This window comes from Mustelus asterias, chromosome 18, assembly GCF_964213995.1.
Source record: "Mustelus asterias chromosome 18, sMusAst1.hap1.1, whole genome shotgun sequence".
NCBI lineage: Eukaryota > Metazoa > Chordata > Chondrichthyes > Carcharhiniformes > Triakidae > Mustelus > Mustelus asterias.
Genome location: NC_135818.1, coordinates 46,776,623 through 46,795,904, shown reverse-complemented (window position 1 = coordinate 46,795,904; position 19,282 = coordinate 46,776,623). Strand labels below are relative to the sequence as shown.

The following is a 19,282-nucleotide window of genomic DNA, read 5'->3' as shown; positions in this document are numbered from 1 at the left end:
GGTCGGCTTATGATGAAAGTAAGGAAGTGTGGGATAGAGGGAAAGTTGGCCGATTGGATAGGTAACTGGCTATCTGATCGAAGACAGAGGGTGGTGGTGGATGGAAAATTTTCGGACTGGAGGCAGGTTGCTAGCGGAGTGCCACAGGGATCAGTGCTTGGTCCTCTGCTCTTTGTGATTTTTATTAATGACTTAGAGGAGGGGGCTGAAGGGTGGATCAGTAAATTTGCTGATGACACCAAGATTGGTGGAGTAGTGGATGAGGTGGAGGGCTGTTGTAGGCTGCAAAGAGACATAGATAGGATGCAAAGCTGGGCTGAAAAATGGCAAATGGAGTTTAACCCTGATAAATGTGAGGTGATTCATTTTGGTAGGACTAATTTAAATGTGGATTACAGGGTCAAGGGTAGGGTTCTGAAGACTGTGGAGGAACAGAGATCTTGGGGTCCATATCCACAGATCTCTAAAGGTTGCCACTCAAGTGGATAGAGCTGTGAAGGCGGCCTATAGTGTGTTAGCTTTTATTAACAGGGAGTTGGAGTTTAAGAGCCGTGGGGTTATGCTGCAACTGTACAGGACCTTGGTGAGACCACATTTGGAATATTGTGTGCGGTTCTGGTCACCTCACTATAAGAAGGATGTGGAAGCGCTGGAAAGAGTGCAGAGGAGATTTACCAGGATGCTGCCTGGTTTGGAGGGTAGGTCTTATGAGGAAAGGTTGAGGGAGGTAGGGCTGTTCTCTCTGGAGCGGAGGAGGCTGAGGGGAGACTTAATAGAGGTTTATAAAATGATGAAGGGGATAGATAGAGTGAACGATCAAAATCTACTTCCTCGGGTGGATGGAGCTATTACAAGGGGGCATAACTATAGGGTTCATGGTGAGAGATATAGGAAGGATATCAGAGGTAGGTTCTTTACGCAGAGAGTGGTTGGGGTGTGGAATGGACTGCCTGCAGTGATAGTGGAGTCAGACACTTTAGGAACATTTAAGCGGTTATTGGATAGGCACATGGAGCACACCAGGATGATAGGGAGTGGGATAGCTTGATCTTGGTTTCAGATAAAGCTCGGCACAACATCATGGGCCGAAGGGCCTGTTCTGTGCTGTACTGTTCTATGTTCTATAATTACAACCTCAGCATTCTATTTGACTTCAAGTTGAAATTCCAACCCCATATTCTTATCACCGCAAAGACTGCCTGCTCATACTTCAGTAATATCCCTTGTCTCTGCCCCTAATGTAGCCTATCTGATGCTGACACTCTTATTAATGCAATTGTCACTTTCAGAGTGTAGCATTGCTCTCCTGGCTGGCCTCCAATCCTTCACCTGCCATAAACCTGAAGACATCCAAATTTCTGCTGCTTGGATCCTAATTTGCACCAAGTCCTAATCTGTCTTCCTGTAGAGATCATAAAATTGAAATACTTTTTCAGATCTAAGTAGAGCCTCTATTTGGAATTAAAGCATCTAAATTTGATCTTTTAAAATTAATTGACAGCTAAAAGAGCATTGTTAGCCCATGACTCAGCACTGGAACATCATCTCGCTCTGTCCAAAACAGTAGCTGCTTCTTGTCATCCTTGCCAAGGAGATTGTTACGATTAGAACTACTCATTTGTACAGAAAGATGATGTCAAGTCACTTGAATGTAATCTCTTGGGGATTATTCACATGTTCCCCATGTACTTGTATTTATAGTTAGATCTTTTGAAAATTCGCTTGTGGAAATAACTTTATATTCCACCATTCATTTTGATTGTATTTATGAATTTTAGAGATTTCGGACCCAGGTGCTGATGCTAAATGCTGCTACTAATCAGTACACAGCAAGGATTTTACAAGCTACTGTTCCATTGTGCATTGGTTGATAGCAAGGCGATGCTCCTCTAGCTGTGTTTGGGTAAAATATGTTTTTTAATGGGGCAGTATTTCAAAATTACCTGTTTTAAAAGTAAATTGGAATTTTCTTTTATTCTTTCACGAGGTGTGAGTGTCATTGGCTTGGCCAGCATTTATTGACCATTAATTGCCTTTGAGTAGGTGGTGATGAGCTGTCTTCTTGAACCCCTGCAAGACCACATGGTGTAGGTACACCCAGTGATGTTAGGAAGGGAAAATGGATTATCATGCCAGTCATTGTTCATCAGTGCAGCTCAACTACATTTAGTTACATTATGGATGTTCTTGTGCTATTGATTGGAGGTATAAAGTTATCCTTCAATATGATTCTGAATGGTGAAGACTGCTATTGGTGCTTGTGACATTGCACTTCTGGGTGCCAGTTTTTCATCTACATCTGTCAAGCAGCACTAAATCATAATCATGGGTGGGGGAAGTTAGCTCAGTTGGCTAGACAGCTACTGTGTAGTTCAGAGTAACACTAGCATAGATTCCCATAATGGCTGAAGTAGACTTGGGACCTGCCTCCTTGCCTTGCCATGTAGCAAAATTTTGGCATATGCTGTGGTTCACTGAATAATCTAGGATGCTACCTGGAGAAGAAAGTGTGAGTGGTACAAAAGTAGGAAAAAGGATTGACAGTGTCATAGAACATAGAACATTACAGCGCAGTACAGGCCCTTCGGCCCTTGATGTTGCGCCGACCAGTGGTACCAAACTAAAGCCCCTCTAATCTACACTATTCCAATATCATCCATATGTTTATCCAATAACCACTTGAACGCTCTCAACGTTGACGAGTCCACCACTGCTGCAGGCAGGGCATTCCACGCCCTTACTACTCTCTGAGTAAAGAACCTACCTCTGACATCTGTCCTTTATCTCTCACCCCTCAATTTAAAGCTATGTCCCCTCGTGCTAGCCAACACCATCCGAGGAAAAAGGCTCTCACTATCCACCCTATCTAATCCTCTGATCATCTTGTATGCCTCTATTAAGTCACCTCTTAACCTTCTTCTCTCTAACGAAAACAACCTCAAGCCCCTCAGCCTTTCCTCATACGATTTTCCCACCATACCAGGCAACATCCTGGTAAATCTCCTCTGCACCCTTTCCAACACTTCCACATCTTTCCTATAATACGGCGACCAGAACTGTACGCAATACTCCAAATGCGGCCGCACCAGAGTTTTGTACAGTTGCAGCATGACCTCCTGGCTCCGAAACTCAATCCCTCTACCAATAAAAGCCAACACACCGTACGCCTTCTTAACAACCTTATCAACCTGGGTGCCAACTTTCAGGGATCTCTGCACATGGACACCCAGATCCCTCTGTTCATCCACACTACCAAGTATCTTACCATTAGCCCAGTACTCAGTATTCCTGTTACTCCTTGCAAAGTGAATCACCTCACACTTTTCCGCATTAAACTCCATTTGCCACCTCTCAGCCCAGCTCTGCAGCTTATCTATGTCCCTCTGTAACCTGCCACTTCCCTCCGCACTGTCTACAACTCCACCAACTTTAGTGTCATCCGCAAGTTTACTAATCCATCCTTCCACACCCTCATCCAAGTCATTAATAAAAATGACAAACAGCAGTGGCCCCAAAACAGATCCTTGCGGTACACCACTAGTAACTGAACTCCAGGATGAATATTTCCCATCAACCACCACCCTTTGTGTTCTTACAGCTAGCCAATTCCTGATCCAAACCACTAAATCACCCTCAATCCCATGTGTCCGTATTTTCTGCAAAAGCTTACCTCGGGGAACCTTATCAAACGCTTTGCTGAAATCCATATACACCACATCAACCGCTTTACCCTCATCCACCTCTTTGGTCACCTTCTCAAAGAACTCAATAAGGTTTGTGAGGCACGACCTACCCTTCACAAAACCGTGCTGACTATCCCTAATCAAATTATTCCTTTCCAGGTGATTATAAATCCTATCTCTTATAATCCTTTCCAATACTTTGCCCACAACAGAAGTAAGGCTCACCGGTCTATAATTACCAGGGTTGTCCCTACTCCCCTTCTTGAACAAGGGGACAACATTTGCTATCCTCCAGTCTTCTGGCACTGTTCCTGTAGACAATGACGACACAAAGATCAAAGCCAAAGGCTCTGCAATCTCTTCTCTAGCCTTCCAGAGAATCCTAGGATAAATCCCATCCGGCCCAGGGGACTTATCTATTTTTACCCTTTCCAGAATTGCTAACACCTCCTCCTTATGAACATCAATCCCATCCAGTCCAACAGCCTGCATCTCAGTACTCCCCTCAACAACACTGTCCCTCCCCAGTGTGAATACCGACGAAAAATATTCATTTAGTGCCTCTCCTATCTCTTCAGACTCCACGCACAACTTCCCACTCCTGTCCTTGACTGGCCCTAATCTTACCCTAGTCATTCTTTTACTCCTGACATACCTATAGAAAGCTATAGGGTTTTCCTTGATCCTACCCGCCAAAGACTTCTCATGTCCCCTCCTGGCTCTTCTTAACTCTTTCTTTAGGTCCTTCCTGACTAACTTGTAACTCTCAAGCGCCCTAACTGAGCCTTCACGTCTCATCTTAACATAAGTTTCCATCTTCCTCTTCACAAGAGACTCAACCTCCTTAGTAAACCACGGTTCCCTCACACGTCTGCTTCCTCCGTGCCTGACAGGTACATATTTATCAAGGACGCGTAGCAGCTGTTCCTTGAACAAGTTCCACATTACAATTGTGCCCATCCCCTGCAGTTTCCTTCCCCAACCTATGCCAGCTAAATCTCGCCTAATCGCATCATAATTTCCTTTCCCCCAGCTATAACTCTTGCCCTTTGGTATATACCTATCCTTTTCCATTGCTAAAGTAAACGTAATCGAATTGTGGTCACTGTCACCAAAGTGCTCACCTACCTCCAAATCTAACACCTGGCCTGGTTCATTACCCAGTACCAAATCCAGTGTGGCCTCGCCTCTTGTTGGTCTATCTACATACTGCGTCAGGAAGCCTTCCTGCACACACTGGACAAAAACCGACCCCTCTAAAGTACTCGAACTATAGCTTTTCCAGTCAATATTTGTAAAGTTAAAGTCCCCCAGTACAACTACCCTGTTACTTTCACTCCTATCCAGAATCTTTTCCTCTACATCTCTGGAACTTTTCGGAGGTCTATAAAAAACTCCCAACAGGGTGACTTCTCCTTGCCTGTTTCTAACCTCAGCCCAAACTACCTCAGTAGACGAGTCCTCATCAAAAGTCCTTTCTGCCACCGTAATACTGTCCTTGACTAACAATGCCACACCTCCCCCTCTTTTACCAACTTCCCTGCACTTACTGAAACATCTAAACCCCGGAACCTGCAACAACCATTCCTGTCCCTGCTCTATCCATGTCTCCGAGATGGCCACAACATCGAAATCCCAGGTACCTACCCATGCTGCAAGCTCACCCACCTTATTCCGGATGCTCCTGGCGTTGACGTATACACACTTCACACCGCCTTCCTGCCTGCCAGTACACTCCTGCGACTCTGAAACCTCATCCATGACCTCACTACTCTCAACCTCCTGTACACCGGAGCTACAATTCAGGTACCCACCCTCCTGCTGAATTAGTTTAAACCCTCCTGAAGAGCATTAGCAAATTTCCCCCCCCCCAAGATATTGGTATCCCTCTGGTTCAGGTGCAGACCATCCTGTTTGTAGAGGTCCCACCTACCCCAGAAAGAGCCCCAATTGTCCAGGTATCTGAATCCCTCCCTCCTGCACCATCCCTGTAACCACGTGTTCAACTGCTCTCTCTCCCTATTCCTCTCCTCACTATCACGTGGCACGGGTAACAAACCAGAGATAACAACTTTGTTTGTTCTAGCCCTAAGCTTCCACCCTAACTCCCTGAATTTCTGCGTTACATCCCCATCCCTTTTCCTACCTATGTCTTGAGTGCCTATGTGAACCACAACTTGGGGCTGGTCCCCCTCCCCCTTAAGGATATCGAAAACACAATCCGAGACATCGCGGACTCTGGCTCTTGGGAGGCAACACACCAACCGCGAGTCTCTCTCATTCCCGCAGAATCTCCTATCCGTCCCTTTAACTATGGAGTCCCCAATGACTAATCCTCTACTCCTCTCCCCCCTTCCCTTCTGAGCCACAAGGACAACCTCTGAGCCAGTGACCTGTACACCATGGCTTACCCCTGCTAAGTCGTCCCCCCCAACAGCATCCAAAAGTGTACTATCCCCAATTTCTACGACATTTTTTGTTTCTCCCCCCACTTGGATGGCTCCCTGTACCTTGGTGCTGTGGTCAGTTTGCTCATCCTCCCTTTCCCTCCCCTTCTGAGCTGCCGGGCCGGACTCTGCGCCGGAGGCACGGCCACTGTTGCTTCCCCCAGGTAGGCTGCTCCCCCCAACAGTACTTAAACAGGAGTACTTATTTTTAAGGGGCACAGCCACTGGGGTACTCTCTAGTACCTGACCTTTCCCCTTCCCCTTCCTAACCGTGACCCACTTGTCTGTCTCCTGTGGCCCTGGTGTGACCACCTGCCTGTAACTCCTATCTATCACCTCCTCATTCTCCCTAACCAGACGAAGGTCATTGAGCTGCAGTTCCAGTTCCCCTTAAGAGCTGCAGCTCGACGCACCTGGCGCAGATATGGACGTCCGGGAGGCTAGCTGACTCCAGGACCTCCCACATCAGGCACTGAGAACAACAAACTGGCCTCACAATCATAATTCCCCCTTTCTTCCAATGACACCGGGAAAAAAAACTGTCTAAACCTACCCCACCTCTGCCTGTTTACGCCGAAGCCCGATGAGCCAAAGCCAGTCAGCTCTCACTCTACTTCCCACTCACTCCACTGCCCACTCCTGACGCTGCCCGCTCAAAGGTGCGGCCTGCTTTTAAACCCTCCAAAAACCTTCCCAGGCTTTTCCTGGGCCTACTTCCTGTTTTGCAAAAAAACCCTCCGATTTTTAACACAATTGTCACTAAGTACATATTTTAATTGAATTTGGATTTCTTTTTAAACTTGTCCATATTTGATTTTTCCATTCCATTGAATGGAGACATTCATACAAGAGAGGAAATGTCATTCACATATCCTGACAGTAACACTATTGAACAAATGCGAGCATTTTAACACTTTCAAGTAGAAAATTGTACAGACTGACCTACCTTGTCTGAATTCCTGATAATTCATACAATTTACTTCACGGCTCCTACTGATTTCTCCATTAGATCCAAATACACCTGCAGTTGTTGTTCTGTGAGCATGGAAAGCATAATTGTGTAACTTTGTGTGCATTTAAAACATCTTTGCATCAGAAGTGGTTCAAGCCCAGCACTGTGGGAGTGCTGCATTGTCAGCAGTGTTGTCTTTTGGATGAGACATGAAACTGAGATTCCTGCTGTCTGTTCAGGTAGACCTAAAAGAACAATAAGAAGTCTCACAACACCAGGTTAAAGTCCAACAGGTTTATTTGGTAGCACAAGCCACAAGCTTTTGGAGCGCTGCTCCTTCATCAGGTGAGTGGGAGTTGTGTTCACAAACAGGGCATATAAAGACACAAACTCAATTTACAATATAATGGTTGGAATGCGCGTCTTTACAGGTAATAAAGTCTTAAAGATACAGACAATGTGAGTGGAGAGAGGGTTAAGTGCAGGTTAAAGAGATGTGTATAGTCTCCAGCCAGGACAGTTAGTGAGATTTTGTAAGCCCAGGCAAGTCGTGGGGGTTACAGATAGTGTGACATGAACCCAAGATCCCGGTTGAGGCCGTCCTCATGTGTGCGGAATTGGCTATCAGTTTCTGCTCAGTGATTCTGCGTTGTCGTGTGTCGTGAAGGCTGCCTTGGAGAACACTTACCCGACGATCAGAGGCTGAATGCACGTGACTGCTGAAGTGCTCCCCAACAGGAAGAGAACACTCCTGCCTGGTGATTGTCGAGCGGTGTTCATTCATCCGTTGTCGTAGCGTCTGCATGGTCTCCCCAATATACCATGCCTCGGGACATCCTTTCCTGCAGCATATCAGATAGACAACTGATTTGTCTCCACAGACATAAAAGAACCCATGGTGTTATTTAAAGAAAATTGGAGTTTTGGTGTCCTCGCCAACTCTTAATCCATCACAACCAGAATAGATGATCTGGTCATTTATCTCATTCCTGTCTGTGGGACGTAACACAGCACAAGATGGCTGCCGTCTTTCCCTCCATTAAAATGATGTCTACACTTCAAAGAATTGCCTTGTCTGGGAAGAAATTTGGAACATTCTGAGATGGTGATAGCTATTGCATAAACACAAGTTTGGTTTTTCTAACTGGCAGTGTTTCACCTCAGTTGTTATACTTTAAAAATCTTTTCACTTCAAGGGAATGGAGGACAGGTTCAGAGTATGGAAATTCACTTTGAACAAACGGAGGTTCAGCAGTATGTTTTAGTTCTCTTTCTGCTTCATTTCACGACTGAAAACAAAGACAGGAGTAGTGTGTTAACTGGGGGGCAGACTTTGTTCTCTGGCTTTTTGGACATAAAGGTAGAGAGGGTGGGGTGGGGGTTCTCACTAAGACAAAGGGCTGCAGCTGCTGTGATCAGGAAAAACGGCTGAGAGTTCTCTGCGAGCTACCAGGCAGAACACAAGGGAGGACGGTCGCTGATCAAAGGGACACATCCCGCAGCAATCTAAAGATTCTAGTATATTTGCCGTGGTACAACTTGGAGGAGAAATTGTCAGAATGCGCCGTACTGCTGGTGATTTGGATATCTCCAAAACCTGAGGAAAGCACCATTATTTTCAGGTGTGAACATTTTGCACCTTAATCCCAATAAGACTTAACCTGGAGCCCCCTATCCCCATGGTAACCAAGGCACCGAAGCTTGTTGTCAACACAGCAGATTGCCCAAAGGATACCTGAGTGAATCCTGCTCTGTTCTATGCAGGGAAGAAATCCAGAAAACAAGATAAAATCCATTCTATCAATTATGTTTTTGAAATATATTTCAAAAAAGGTTCAGATTGACATCGTATACAGAACTGTCCAGATTTAGCTGCAGTATGCAATCCTTTAACAGATTGATCTGAACAGCTGCTGTTATGGTTGCCATGGAGGAGATTTATTCTCCTAAATTTGCACTGCTTTGCTAGACTGCTGAAATTTGTAAAAGGCGCAGAATTAAGAAGCAATGTGGCATATTTCCATCCTTCTGTCCCAGCAGCCCCTGTAGGAGTATAGCTTTGAATGATTAATGTCACATTCCCAGGCAGTGTAATAGATTCAGCGATTTTATGTGTGGGTCTAGGAGATTGTATTCAGCACAACCTATTAAGAAAGTATTATTATTTTAAGACAGATCAATGGATGCAAATCTAATGCATGTAGGTTTGAGCTATTGTTAATTCAATCTTTTCATGTGATGGGGGACAAAGCATCCATCATCTGGGCAAAAGGTTTAAGATTGCAAAGATTAAGGTTTTATGGAATTAGGGTGAGAATAACACACTGGATTGGTGAAAATGAAAAACTAAGAGTTAGAATTAAGGATGGCTTTTCAGAGTGACTTGGTAGTGTTCCGTTTCTGGGGCCACCTGTGTTCAAATTATACATCAATTATTTGGATGTACTGTAGCCTGGTGGTGTCAAAATTTTCAATTGATACCAAAACAAGTTTGAATGAATTCTTTAGAAGACTGAAGGAAGTTGTTATGCTAAGACATAGATTAGGGTTTGGGAAGCAAATGAAATTTAATGATTATAAATGAGTTGATTCATTTGGTAAAAAAAAATGTAACAGCAATAATTGTACTCTGAATGGAAATAAACTTGGTATGCAGTATTACAGACAAGGTTGAGAGAGTATTGAAACTCTTGTATCCTTTCCCTTACTGTTCATAATAAGTGTGTTTTTGGAAAGGGAAATGTGTGTGTTTCTCAACCTTTGAGTGTGTTTACTTTTTAAACAATTAGCACCAAGCTTTTGTGGATTTTAATTATTTATTCACACATTCACCCTGAAAGTCTCAATATCATGTTACTCACACGCACGTGTACACACACTCAAGAAAGATCCAGTTCAAGAGGGTAGTGCATTTTTACAAGTTCTAAACAAAGGAATAGTTCATAGTCCACATGTTTGGCAAAGCAGTCATTGTGGATTTGTTGAAGAAGGTGGTTCACTCCGAAAATGTAGTCTGTCTGGTTGCTATAGCTGGGTAGTATATCAGCATTGTTGCAGCACTCCCTTGAGGGGATGGTTTTTTCAGCACATCACAAAATTGGTGACTTGTGGTTTATTTTAACCAGTAGGTCAAGTTTCTGTTCTAGTAAACTCTGAAAAGGAACGGCTGGAGAGACCTCTAAGATGTCACATCTCCAGATTTGTTTGTTGCTGGTGTTCTGTAGTTGGTATTCTTTGCAGACTGCCCAGGCTCTCTGCTTCTTGGGTTAATACATTTGTTAACTGCACCCAGTTTCAGAAACATGGTGGCACGTTTCAGTGCCTTCCTTTGTTCACATACTGGGTTGGAGCCAGGGTGATCGATACACAATGGTGAAATGATTGATAATCCATTGACATTCCAGCCATGATTTGCTCACTGGAAGACATATCCGGCAGCCATCATTTATTGGATCTCTTTCATTGAGCTGGTAAGGATGGTCACTTTGCACCTGCGAAACCTATTTGCATTTGAGAACTTTCCAGGGGCATTTTCAGACTGCAGTTAATCCTTTGTGCAAAAGTCACCGACCCTTGGCAGCCATCTTAGTGGTCTGTTTCATGTCCATTTTTAAAAGAAAGACCGTTCCAGAAAATTATACATCTTTTTACACAATGCGCTGCCCGGGGAAGTGATGGGAGCAGGTAAGATAGCGGCATTTAGACAAATACATGAAAAGGATGGGAATGAAAGGATGCAGACTTCGTAAGTGCATACGGTTTAAGTTTAGGCAGGCATCATGATCGGCACAGGCTTGGAGGGCTGAAGGGCCTGTTCCTGTGCTGTACTGTTCTCTGTGCTCTCTGAATGTGGTCTATGTTCATAAATAGAACATGTCTTCACTGGGCAAGGCAGATTATTTCAAAGGACATTAAAGGCAACACCACAAGTTGATATGACTGCAGTAAAAAAAATTATGGAATTCTAGGTTTTATCGTGATATGTACAATATAAAAGTCGAGAGGTAATGATGAGCCGACTTAGAAGCTTAGGACCTCAATTAGAGTACCATATGCAGTGATCTGCTCCATGCTAGAAGAATGACATTGAAGATTTTGAAAGGCTGCAACACAGATTCATTAGGAGGGCATCTGGTATGAGAAAATACAAATATAGAGAAACACTCCGAAAAATCATGTAAAATAGTTGTTCCAACATTATAGTTTACTGTGATTTACTTTTTTTTAAAAAAGAGGCATATTCCTATACTCTAATTATCAAAAATATTCAGGGTAGTCCCAAAATCTTTTTTGAAAGCATGACTTTTATTGTTTAAATTTGATGCTTGATAATTATTGAAAATGCATACTAGAGTATTTAAATACTTGCACAGCAGAATTGCTTTGTTAGAAATAAGACTGAAATTATGAATGGTTATGTTTGTGTTTTATGTCCTAACACTTTATCTCTTATCCATAAATAAACAATTTCCTACGTAGGATGAAACTGCAAAGAAGAATTTTCTTCAGAAAGTTTCATCAAAGCAAAAAGAACAGGAGCTGAGTTTTATGAGGAAAGGAGGTGATGTCAAGGCTATCAAATTTGACAAAGATGTGAAGGATAAAAGCCAAAATAAACCAGAGTTAACAACAAAGAGGTCCTTGAGTATAGCAAGAAATCTGCCACAGCAGTTAAAGGAGCCTTGTGGAAGTAAAAACCCGAGAAGCAAGGCTGTCGTACAGTCATCACAACAGAAGGAGCAGAGACCAAAGGTGAAGGTTATAACTATTATGAGTCGTTGTCATTCAATTTTGCACCCTTATGTTAAGAAAATTGAATTCAAAGATCCGGTTTAATGATACGTTTTTATAAAAACACAACATGAAAATAATGTCATACTAAGTATGAGTGCCTTGTCACGATTCGTTTCACAATACTTTTAAGACGTCGTTAAGAAAGTACTAAATATACAAATTATACAACAGTGAAAAATATAATTTTAACTGAATTATTTTGGAAGGCTCTTGTTTTAAATTTCCAATTCCTGGTTACTGTTGCATGGTTCCACAAACACCAACATCACCGAATTAATGATTGAGCCCAGGGAGTTGGGCAAGATTTTCAACCCAGGTGGGGGTGAATACAGAGGTAAATGTGCATGCGCAAAAGTTCATGCCACTGGTTGGCGTGCTGGCTTGCCAGCACTGGCCTGCCACAGGGCCATGTTCCTGCAGACAGAGTTGGGATTGGGAGGGCAGCTCATCTCTAGACAGCAGGAGCCAATTAAGCTAGTTGAATGGCCTAATAAGGCCTATTGACTGAGGCCAACTGGAATTTTCATCAGGGAATAGGTTAGCTGCCTGGAGGCAGCCCCTGGCAGCAGATAAGATGGCTGAAGCTCCAGGCAGGCTTTGAAGGCCTCATGCTTGCCTGACTACACCTGTAGCTGCAGGTTGCCTTGTACTGATATACCCACTCCACAATGGTGGCCCAGCTACTGAAGGCATTTTTCAAATTTAAAAGTTTTAAAACTCCGAGAGGGTTCCTTAGGATGGAGATGCGCTTTCTCTCACCTGAACCACCACTTCTGACCTGTGTGGCGACCCACCGTAACTACGTATTATATGCCTGGACACACCCCTGCTGCACCTGACCCGAGACTCCTCCCTTTCCACCTGATCGAGGTATAAAGGTAACAGTTCCTCCCCTCTGCCTCAGGCTGGACCAGGCTAGCTACAAGTGTGTGTTCCAGTTCTTTGTGATTAAAAGCCTGTTGTATTTCACACACTCGCTGGAGTCCTCGTGAATTGATGGTGCATCAATTTTAATCACAAAAGAAAACAAAAATCATAGGATGGAACAAATTTTGAAGCCCGACAAGTTAGACCTGGATCCTCAAGCGGTGGGAGCTTCCAACAGCTTTGACCACTGGCTGAAGTGCTTTGAAGCCTTCCTTGAAGCCTCCGCTGTCGTCCAGTCCGAAACAGACAAGCTACACGTGCTCCACGCCCGGGTAAGCGACGTGGTATATTCCACCATCCACGATGCTGAGACATACAGGGACGCGCTAGAGCTCCTAAAGAGCCAGTATAGCAAACAGACGAACGGAATCTACACTAGACACCTTCTGGCTACTCGAAGACAATGGCCGGGAGAATCAAGTGCCCAATTTCTCCGCGAACTACGGGTACTCGGCAGGGCCGGTAATTGCAAGGCTGTATCCGCCGCGCAGTATACGGAGGTCTTAATCCGCGATGCCTATGTTACGAGCATCGCGTCCAACTACATTCGGCAGCGACTGCTGGAGCAGGGTGGGCTGGACCTACCGAAAACAGTGGCGCTCGCAGAATCTTTAGAGGTGGCCTCCCGTAACGTCGAGGCTTACGCACCTGACCACGCGGTTGCATCATGGGCACCATGGCCGCTGCCACCCCAGTATCTAGGAGGGCCTCAGACTTACGCCACACCGCGCCTCACCAACGACTCGACTGCTGCGGCTGTTGCAGGTCTGAAGTGTTATTTTTGCGGTCTGGGGAAGCATCCCCGACAACGCTGCCTGGCTAGGGAGGTGTTCTGCTCTGGGTGCGGGAAGAAGGGCCACTATGCTAAAGTCTGCAGGGCAAAGTCATCCTCAAAACTCAACAGTGCCGCGTGCAACCCGCGGGAGCCGCCATTTCGGACGGCATCGGCTGCGTGTGATATATGAGTCAAGGGAGCCACCATTTTGGACGCCATCGGCCGCGTGTGAGACGAGGGAGCCGCCATTTTGGATGCCGACAACTGCGGTCGACCACCCTCCAGGATCCACGGTGGCAGCTGTCCAGCTGGATCAATCCCATCCGCATCAACTCGCCAGATCCATGATGGACATCCAGGTAAACGGCCACGTGGGAAATTGTTTCTTCGACTGCGGGAGTGTGGAGAGTTTCATCCACCCTGATATGGTGAGCCGCTACGCCCTTTCCGTGCGGCCAGTTAAACAAACAATTTCCTTGGCCTCAAAGTCCCGCTCAGTGGATGTCCTCGGGTACTGTGTGGTGACCCTTACGGTTCGGGGCACTCGGTACGAAAATTTCAATTTCCTGGTGCTGCCACACCTCTGCGCTCCTGCGGCTTGATTTCCTGACCCATCTCAGGAGTGTCACGTTGCAGTACAATGGGCCTCTTCCCCCGCTCTCCGTCTGCAACCCACAGTTCCTAGACTGCCCACTGCACACCACTTGCAGCCTCTCGACCCTTCAAGTCACCCCTCCCTCACTGTTCAAACACCTCATCCCCAAATGTAACCCTATTGCCACCAAGAGCAGACGGTACAGTGCGGGGGACAGGACCTTCATCAGGTCCGAGGTCCAGCGGCTCCTGAAGGAGGGGATCATTGAGGCTAGTACTAGCCCCTGGAGAGCACAAGTCGTGGTGGTCAAAACTGGGGATAAACACTGTATGGTCATCGAATACAGTCAGACCATTAACCGATACATGCAGTTGGACGCGTATCCCCTTCTGCGCATATCTGACATGGTCAATCAGATTGCGCAATACCGGGTGTTTTCTACTATTGATCTTAAATCGGCTTACCACCAGCTCCCCATCCGCCCGGAGGACCGCCAATATACTGCTTTCGAGGCGGATGGCCGCCTCTATCACTTCCTTAGGGTCACCAACGGGGTCTCGATTTTCCAGCGTGAGATGGACCGAATGGTGGACCAGAATGGGCTGCGGGCCACCTTCCCGTACCTGGATAACGTCACCATCTGCGGCCATGATCAGCAGGACCACGACGCAAACCTCAATAAATTCCTCCACATGGCCGCTCTCCTTAACCTGACCTACAATAAGGAGAAGTGTGTTTTCCGCACTCACCGTCTCGCCATCCTGGGGTATGTAGTGAAAAACGGGGTCATCGGCCCCGATCCTGACCACATGCATCCCCTCCTGGAACTTCCCCTTCCCACCAATCTCAAAGCACTGAGGAGATGCCTGGGCTGCTTCTCATACTACGCCCAGTGGGTCCCTAATTATGCAGATAAGGCCCGTCCGCTCATTAAATCCACCCTTTTTCCCCTGTTGGGAGAGGCCCGCTTGGCCGTCGACCGCATCAAAGTGGACATCGCAAAGGTCACGATGCACGCTGTGGATGAGTCAATCCCCTTCCAGGTGGAGAGCGATGTGTCCGACTTCGCCCTGGCCGCCACCCTTAACCAGGCGGGCAAACCCGTGGCCTTCTTTTCACGAACCCTCCAAGGCTCGGAAATTCGACACTCCTCTGTCGAGAAGGAGGCTCAGGCCATCGTCGAAGCGGTGCGACACTGGCGCCACTACTTAGCTGGCCGACGGTTCACTTTGCTCACTGACCAACGTTCGGTGGCTTTTATGTTCAACAACGCGCAGAGGGGCAAGATTAAGAACGATAAGATACTGAGGTGGAGGATTGAGCTCTCCACCTACAATTATGATATCTTATACCGGCCCGGGAAGCTCAATGAGCCTCCAGAAGCTCTGTCTCGCGGAACATGTGCCAGCGCACAAGTGAACCAGCTACAGACTCTCCACAATGACCTCTGTCACCTGGGAGTCACCAGGCTCTACCATTTTATTAAGGCCCGTAACCTGCCCTATTCTGTTGAGGACGTCCGGTCTATAACCGGACACTGCCCGGTCTGCGCAGAGTGTAAGCCGCACTTCTATCGGCCGGACAGGGCACACCTCATAAAAGCCATCCACCCCTTTGAACGCCTCAGTATTGATTTCAAAGGGCCCCTCCCTTCTTCTGACCGCAACATCTATTTCCTCACCGTTATAGAGGAGTACTCCCGATTCCCTTTCGCCATTCCCTGCCCGGATAGGACTTCAGCCACGGTCGTCAGGGCCGTGCAGAGCCTCTTCACCCTGTTCGGTTTCCCTAGCTACATCCATAGCGACCGGGGATCCTCCTTCATGAGTGATGAGCTGCGTCAGTACCTGCTCTCTAAAGGCACAGCCTCAAGTAGGACTACCAGCTACAACCCCAGGGGAAACGGACTGGTAGAGAGGGAGAATGCGACAGTCTGGAAGGCCGTTTTACTAGCGCTACGGTCTAAAGGTCTTCCAGTCACCCGCTGGCAAGAGGTCCTCCCTGATGCACTGCACTCAATTAGGTCCCTCCTGTGTACGGCTACCAATGCCACCCTTCATGAGCAGATGTTTTCTTTCCCTAGGAAGTCCTCCTCGGGGATCTCACTACCGTCGTGGCTGACGTACCCAGGCCCGGTTCTGCTCCGGAGGCATGTGCGGCCCCATAAGTCGGACCCCCTGGTCGAAAGTGTCCAGCTCCTCCACGCCAACCCCCAATATGCCTATGTGGCGTACCCCGATGGGCGGGAGGACACGGTCTCTATCCGGGACCTGGCGCCTGCGGGTGCCCCGGAGCCCACTATGACCCTCCACCCCACATCCCTAGACCCCTATGGTGTTCAGGTAGCACCAGGTCCGCTTACTTCTTTGTCCCCTGTATGCAGCTCGCCTGAGCCCTCGGAGTCACCACGCAGTACCCGACCAGAAGGGACGACGACGGACTCGAGCAGATTCACCCTGCCATCTGAAACAACACCACAACTGGTACTACGGCGGTCGCAGCGGCAGATCAAACTGCCCGATAGGCTGAACCTGTGAGGTGTCGACGTCTTACTTCAGCCGTGACTTTTGTATATATTCCGTGACTTTGTATATATTGTTCCACCCATCTCACCCCCGCCGGACTCTTTTTTTAAACAGGGGGTGAATATGCCTGGACACCCCTGCTGCGCCTGACCCGAGACTCCTCCCTTTCCACCTGATTGAGGTATAAAGGTGATGGTTCCTCCTCTCTGCCTCAGTCTGGACCAGGCTAGCTACAAGGGTGTGTTCCAGTTCTTTGTGATTAAAAGCCTGTTGCATTTCACACACTCGCTGGAGTCCTCGTGAATTGATGGTGCATCAACCTGGAGGGCCTCCCATTGGTTCTTCAAGTTTGAGAGCCTGCCCCCATTCTTAAATGGATAGTGAGCCGACCCTCTGGCCACTAATTTTTCAATTTTGGGGACAATTGCTCTCAGGTGACTCTTTCTCATGCAGTGCTGTGTTTCACTCTATTTGGCCCTAGCGCCAAGGTCCGGACCCAAAACCCAAAGTCTTGCCCTTGATGTTGGCAGCCTATTTATTCATGAGGACCATTACAATTGCACCGAGTGCTGATCTCTCCTGAATCACTGAAAGAATTTCTCATTTAACTCAACCAGACACTTCAGCGCAGTACCAAGGGAGTGCTGCACATCGACTTTATAAACACCCTATACAGCACATTTCATATCCTTGGACACATGATACTGTGCCTGTAAGAAATGTATTTTTATCATGTTTTTTTGTAAGGGGAATGGTTAAAATTCAGCTCTGTTTAACATGGTGCCAATTTGTCTGCACCAGGCAGCTCTCATGCTAAGAATGCAGGCTAATGATTGATTGCCCTTTGAATGAGACTTTTAACTGACTTGACATTGCCTTCTCCCAACAGTTCTGGTGGATATTAAAGATCTCACAGCACTATTTTTGTAGGACTCATAGCTTGTTCACCAAACAAAAATAGATTATCTTGATTATTCATCGCATTGATGTGAGATTTGCTGTGCCATATCATTACTAAATTTGCATAAATCACTGTACTTGAAAGCAATTCACTGAAATGCTTGATGAAAGTCTTTTTAGAATCATAAAATCCCTACAGTGCAGAAGGAGGCCATTCAGCCCATGGGTTTGCACCAACCACAACCCTACCCATCCCCATAACCCCACGTATTTACCCTGCTAGTCCCCCTGACACTAAGGGGCAATTTACCATGGCCAATCAACCTAACCCGCACATCTTTGGACTTTAATATTCACAAATGCCCTTTCCAGATGAACCCTGGCTGATTTTTCTAACCCTTTGGGACAGAGACTCTGTGATCAACTGTATACCTCTACTTACTGTCAGCTGAGTTTAGCTGGATAAGTACTGGTTGTGGACTCAACCTTGGTTTAATTTAATACTGGGCATACCTGCTAACGGCTTCAATGAAATGTTCCTATTCATATTTTACATTATTGAATAAGATTTTAAATTGATCCATTCCAGAAGCGAATCATAGATTTACACTTTCAGATAAAAATTGGGGACATTCATCTCTGCCACTTACATTGGCAGACAGATAAAGTTTTCAGTTGAAAAATGGACTTTATATTACAAATCTATTAGCACAGATAATGGGAATAAAAAATTGGTGATTTAAAAATAAGGCTAGGAATTCAAATGCTTATATTTCACAGAAATATAAAAAAGTGAAAAAAATCTTCCAGTCTTTCACTCTATTCACCTGCTGCTGCTATTACTGCTTATAGCTATTCCTATCAGGAGATCTGCTGTCATGTTATGTCATGCGTGTCTGTCTTGCGCCACCTTCACCCATCCATTGTTGCTTCTCTGCAACTGCACTTTGATTTTTATCATCCAACTACACCTAGGTCGAACCCTTTTACTGCTGCTTTCCTCTTTGCCCTCCAGAAGGAATTTCTAGATTTTCAGCTCTGACCAAATAGCCTAGCTATTGACGTTTTCCTTTCTGTTTGTCACCTTTCAGAGTTCCTTTTGCTCTTAATTTTTCTGTATGTGGAATTTTAAGCATACATCTTAGTATCCACATTTCAAAATCTCCTATTTTCTTTATCTATTGTCCAGGTTTCTGAGGCATAGAGGAAAGTGGATTGAATGTAGCATCTTATGAGTTTTTTTCCTTGTTTCTAGCTTGAGTTTTCTTGTTCTTAATACATCTTTTTTCTTCACAAAATTACTCTGGTTATCTCTATCCTCATTTCTGCACCACATCTGCCTACTTCTGTTCTTTTTGTCCTAAATAGACAGATTTATCCACTTGTTCCAGTGTGACACCATTCACTTAAATTTTCACTCTAGTTTATTCTAATATATTCCTTCTAACTACCATTGCTTTTGTCTTTCTGGTGTTCATATTTAATCAATTTTCTAAACTTATAGATGCTGCTTAATCTACGATATTTTGTTGGGCCTCTTCGATTCTGCAAGGAGCACTGTGTCATCAGTGTAGCACAAGTTTGTTACGTTCTTGTCTCCAATTGTTACTCTGGAAGTACATCTAATTCTCTGAAAATTTGTTGTGTGTACAGATTGAATAATTTTGGCAACAGTACACAGCCT

General features: G+C 45.7%; 1 protein-coding gene across 1 annotated transcript in view; it reads left to right on the top strand.

The window, feature by feature from the left end:
* The window catches only part of kiaa0586 (KIAA0586 ortholog), a 547,244-nt gene that overhangs the window by 281,771 nt on the left and 246,191 nt on the right, over positions 1-19,282 (top strand). Inside the window, exon 15 of the mRNA XM_078233832.1 lies at positions 11,562-11,834. Coding sequence (XP_078089958.1) covers positions 11,562-11,834 — 273 coding nt within the window. The remainder of the gene's footprint in view (positions 1-11,561; positions 11,835-19,282) is intronic.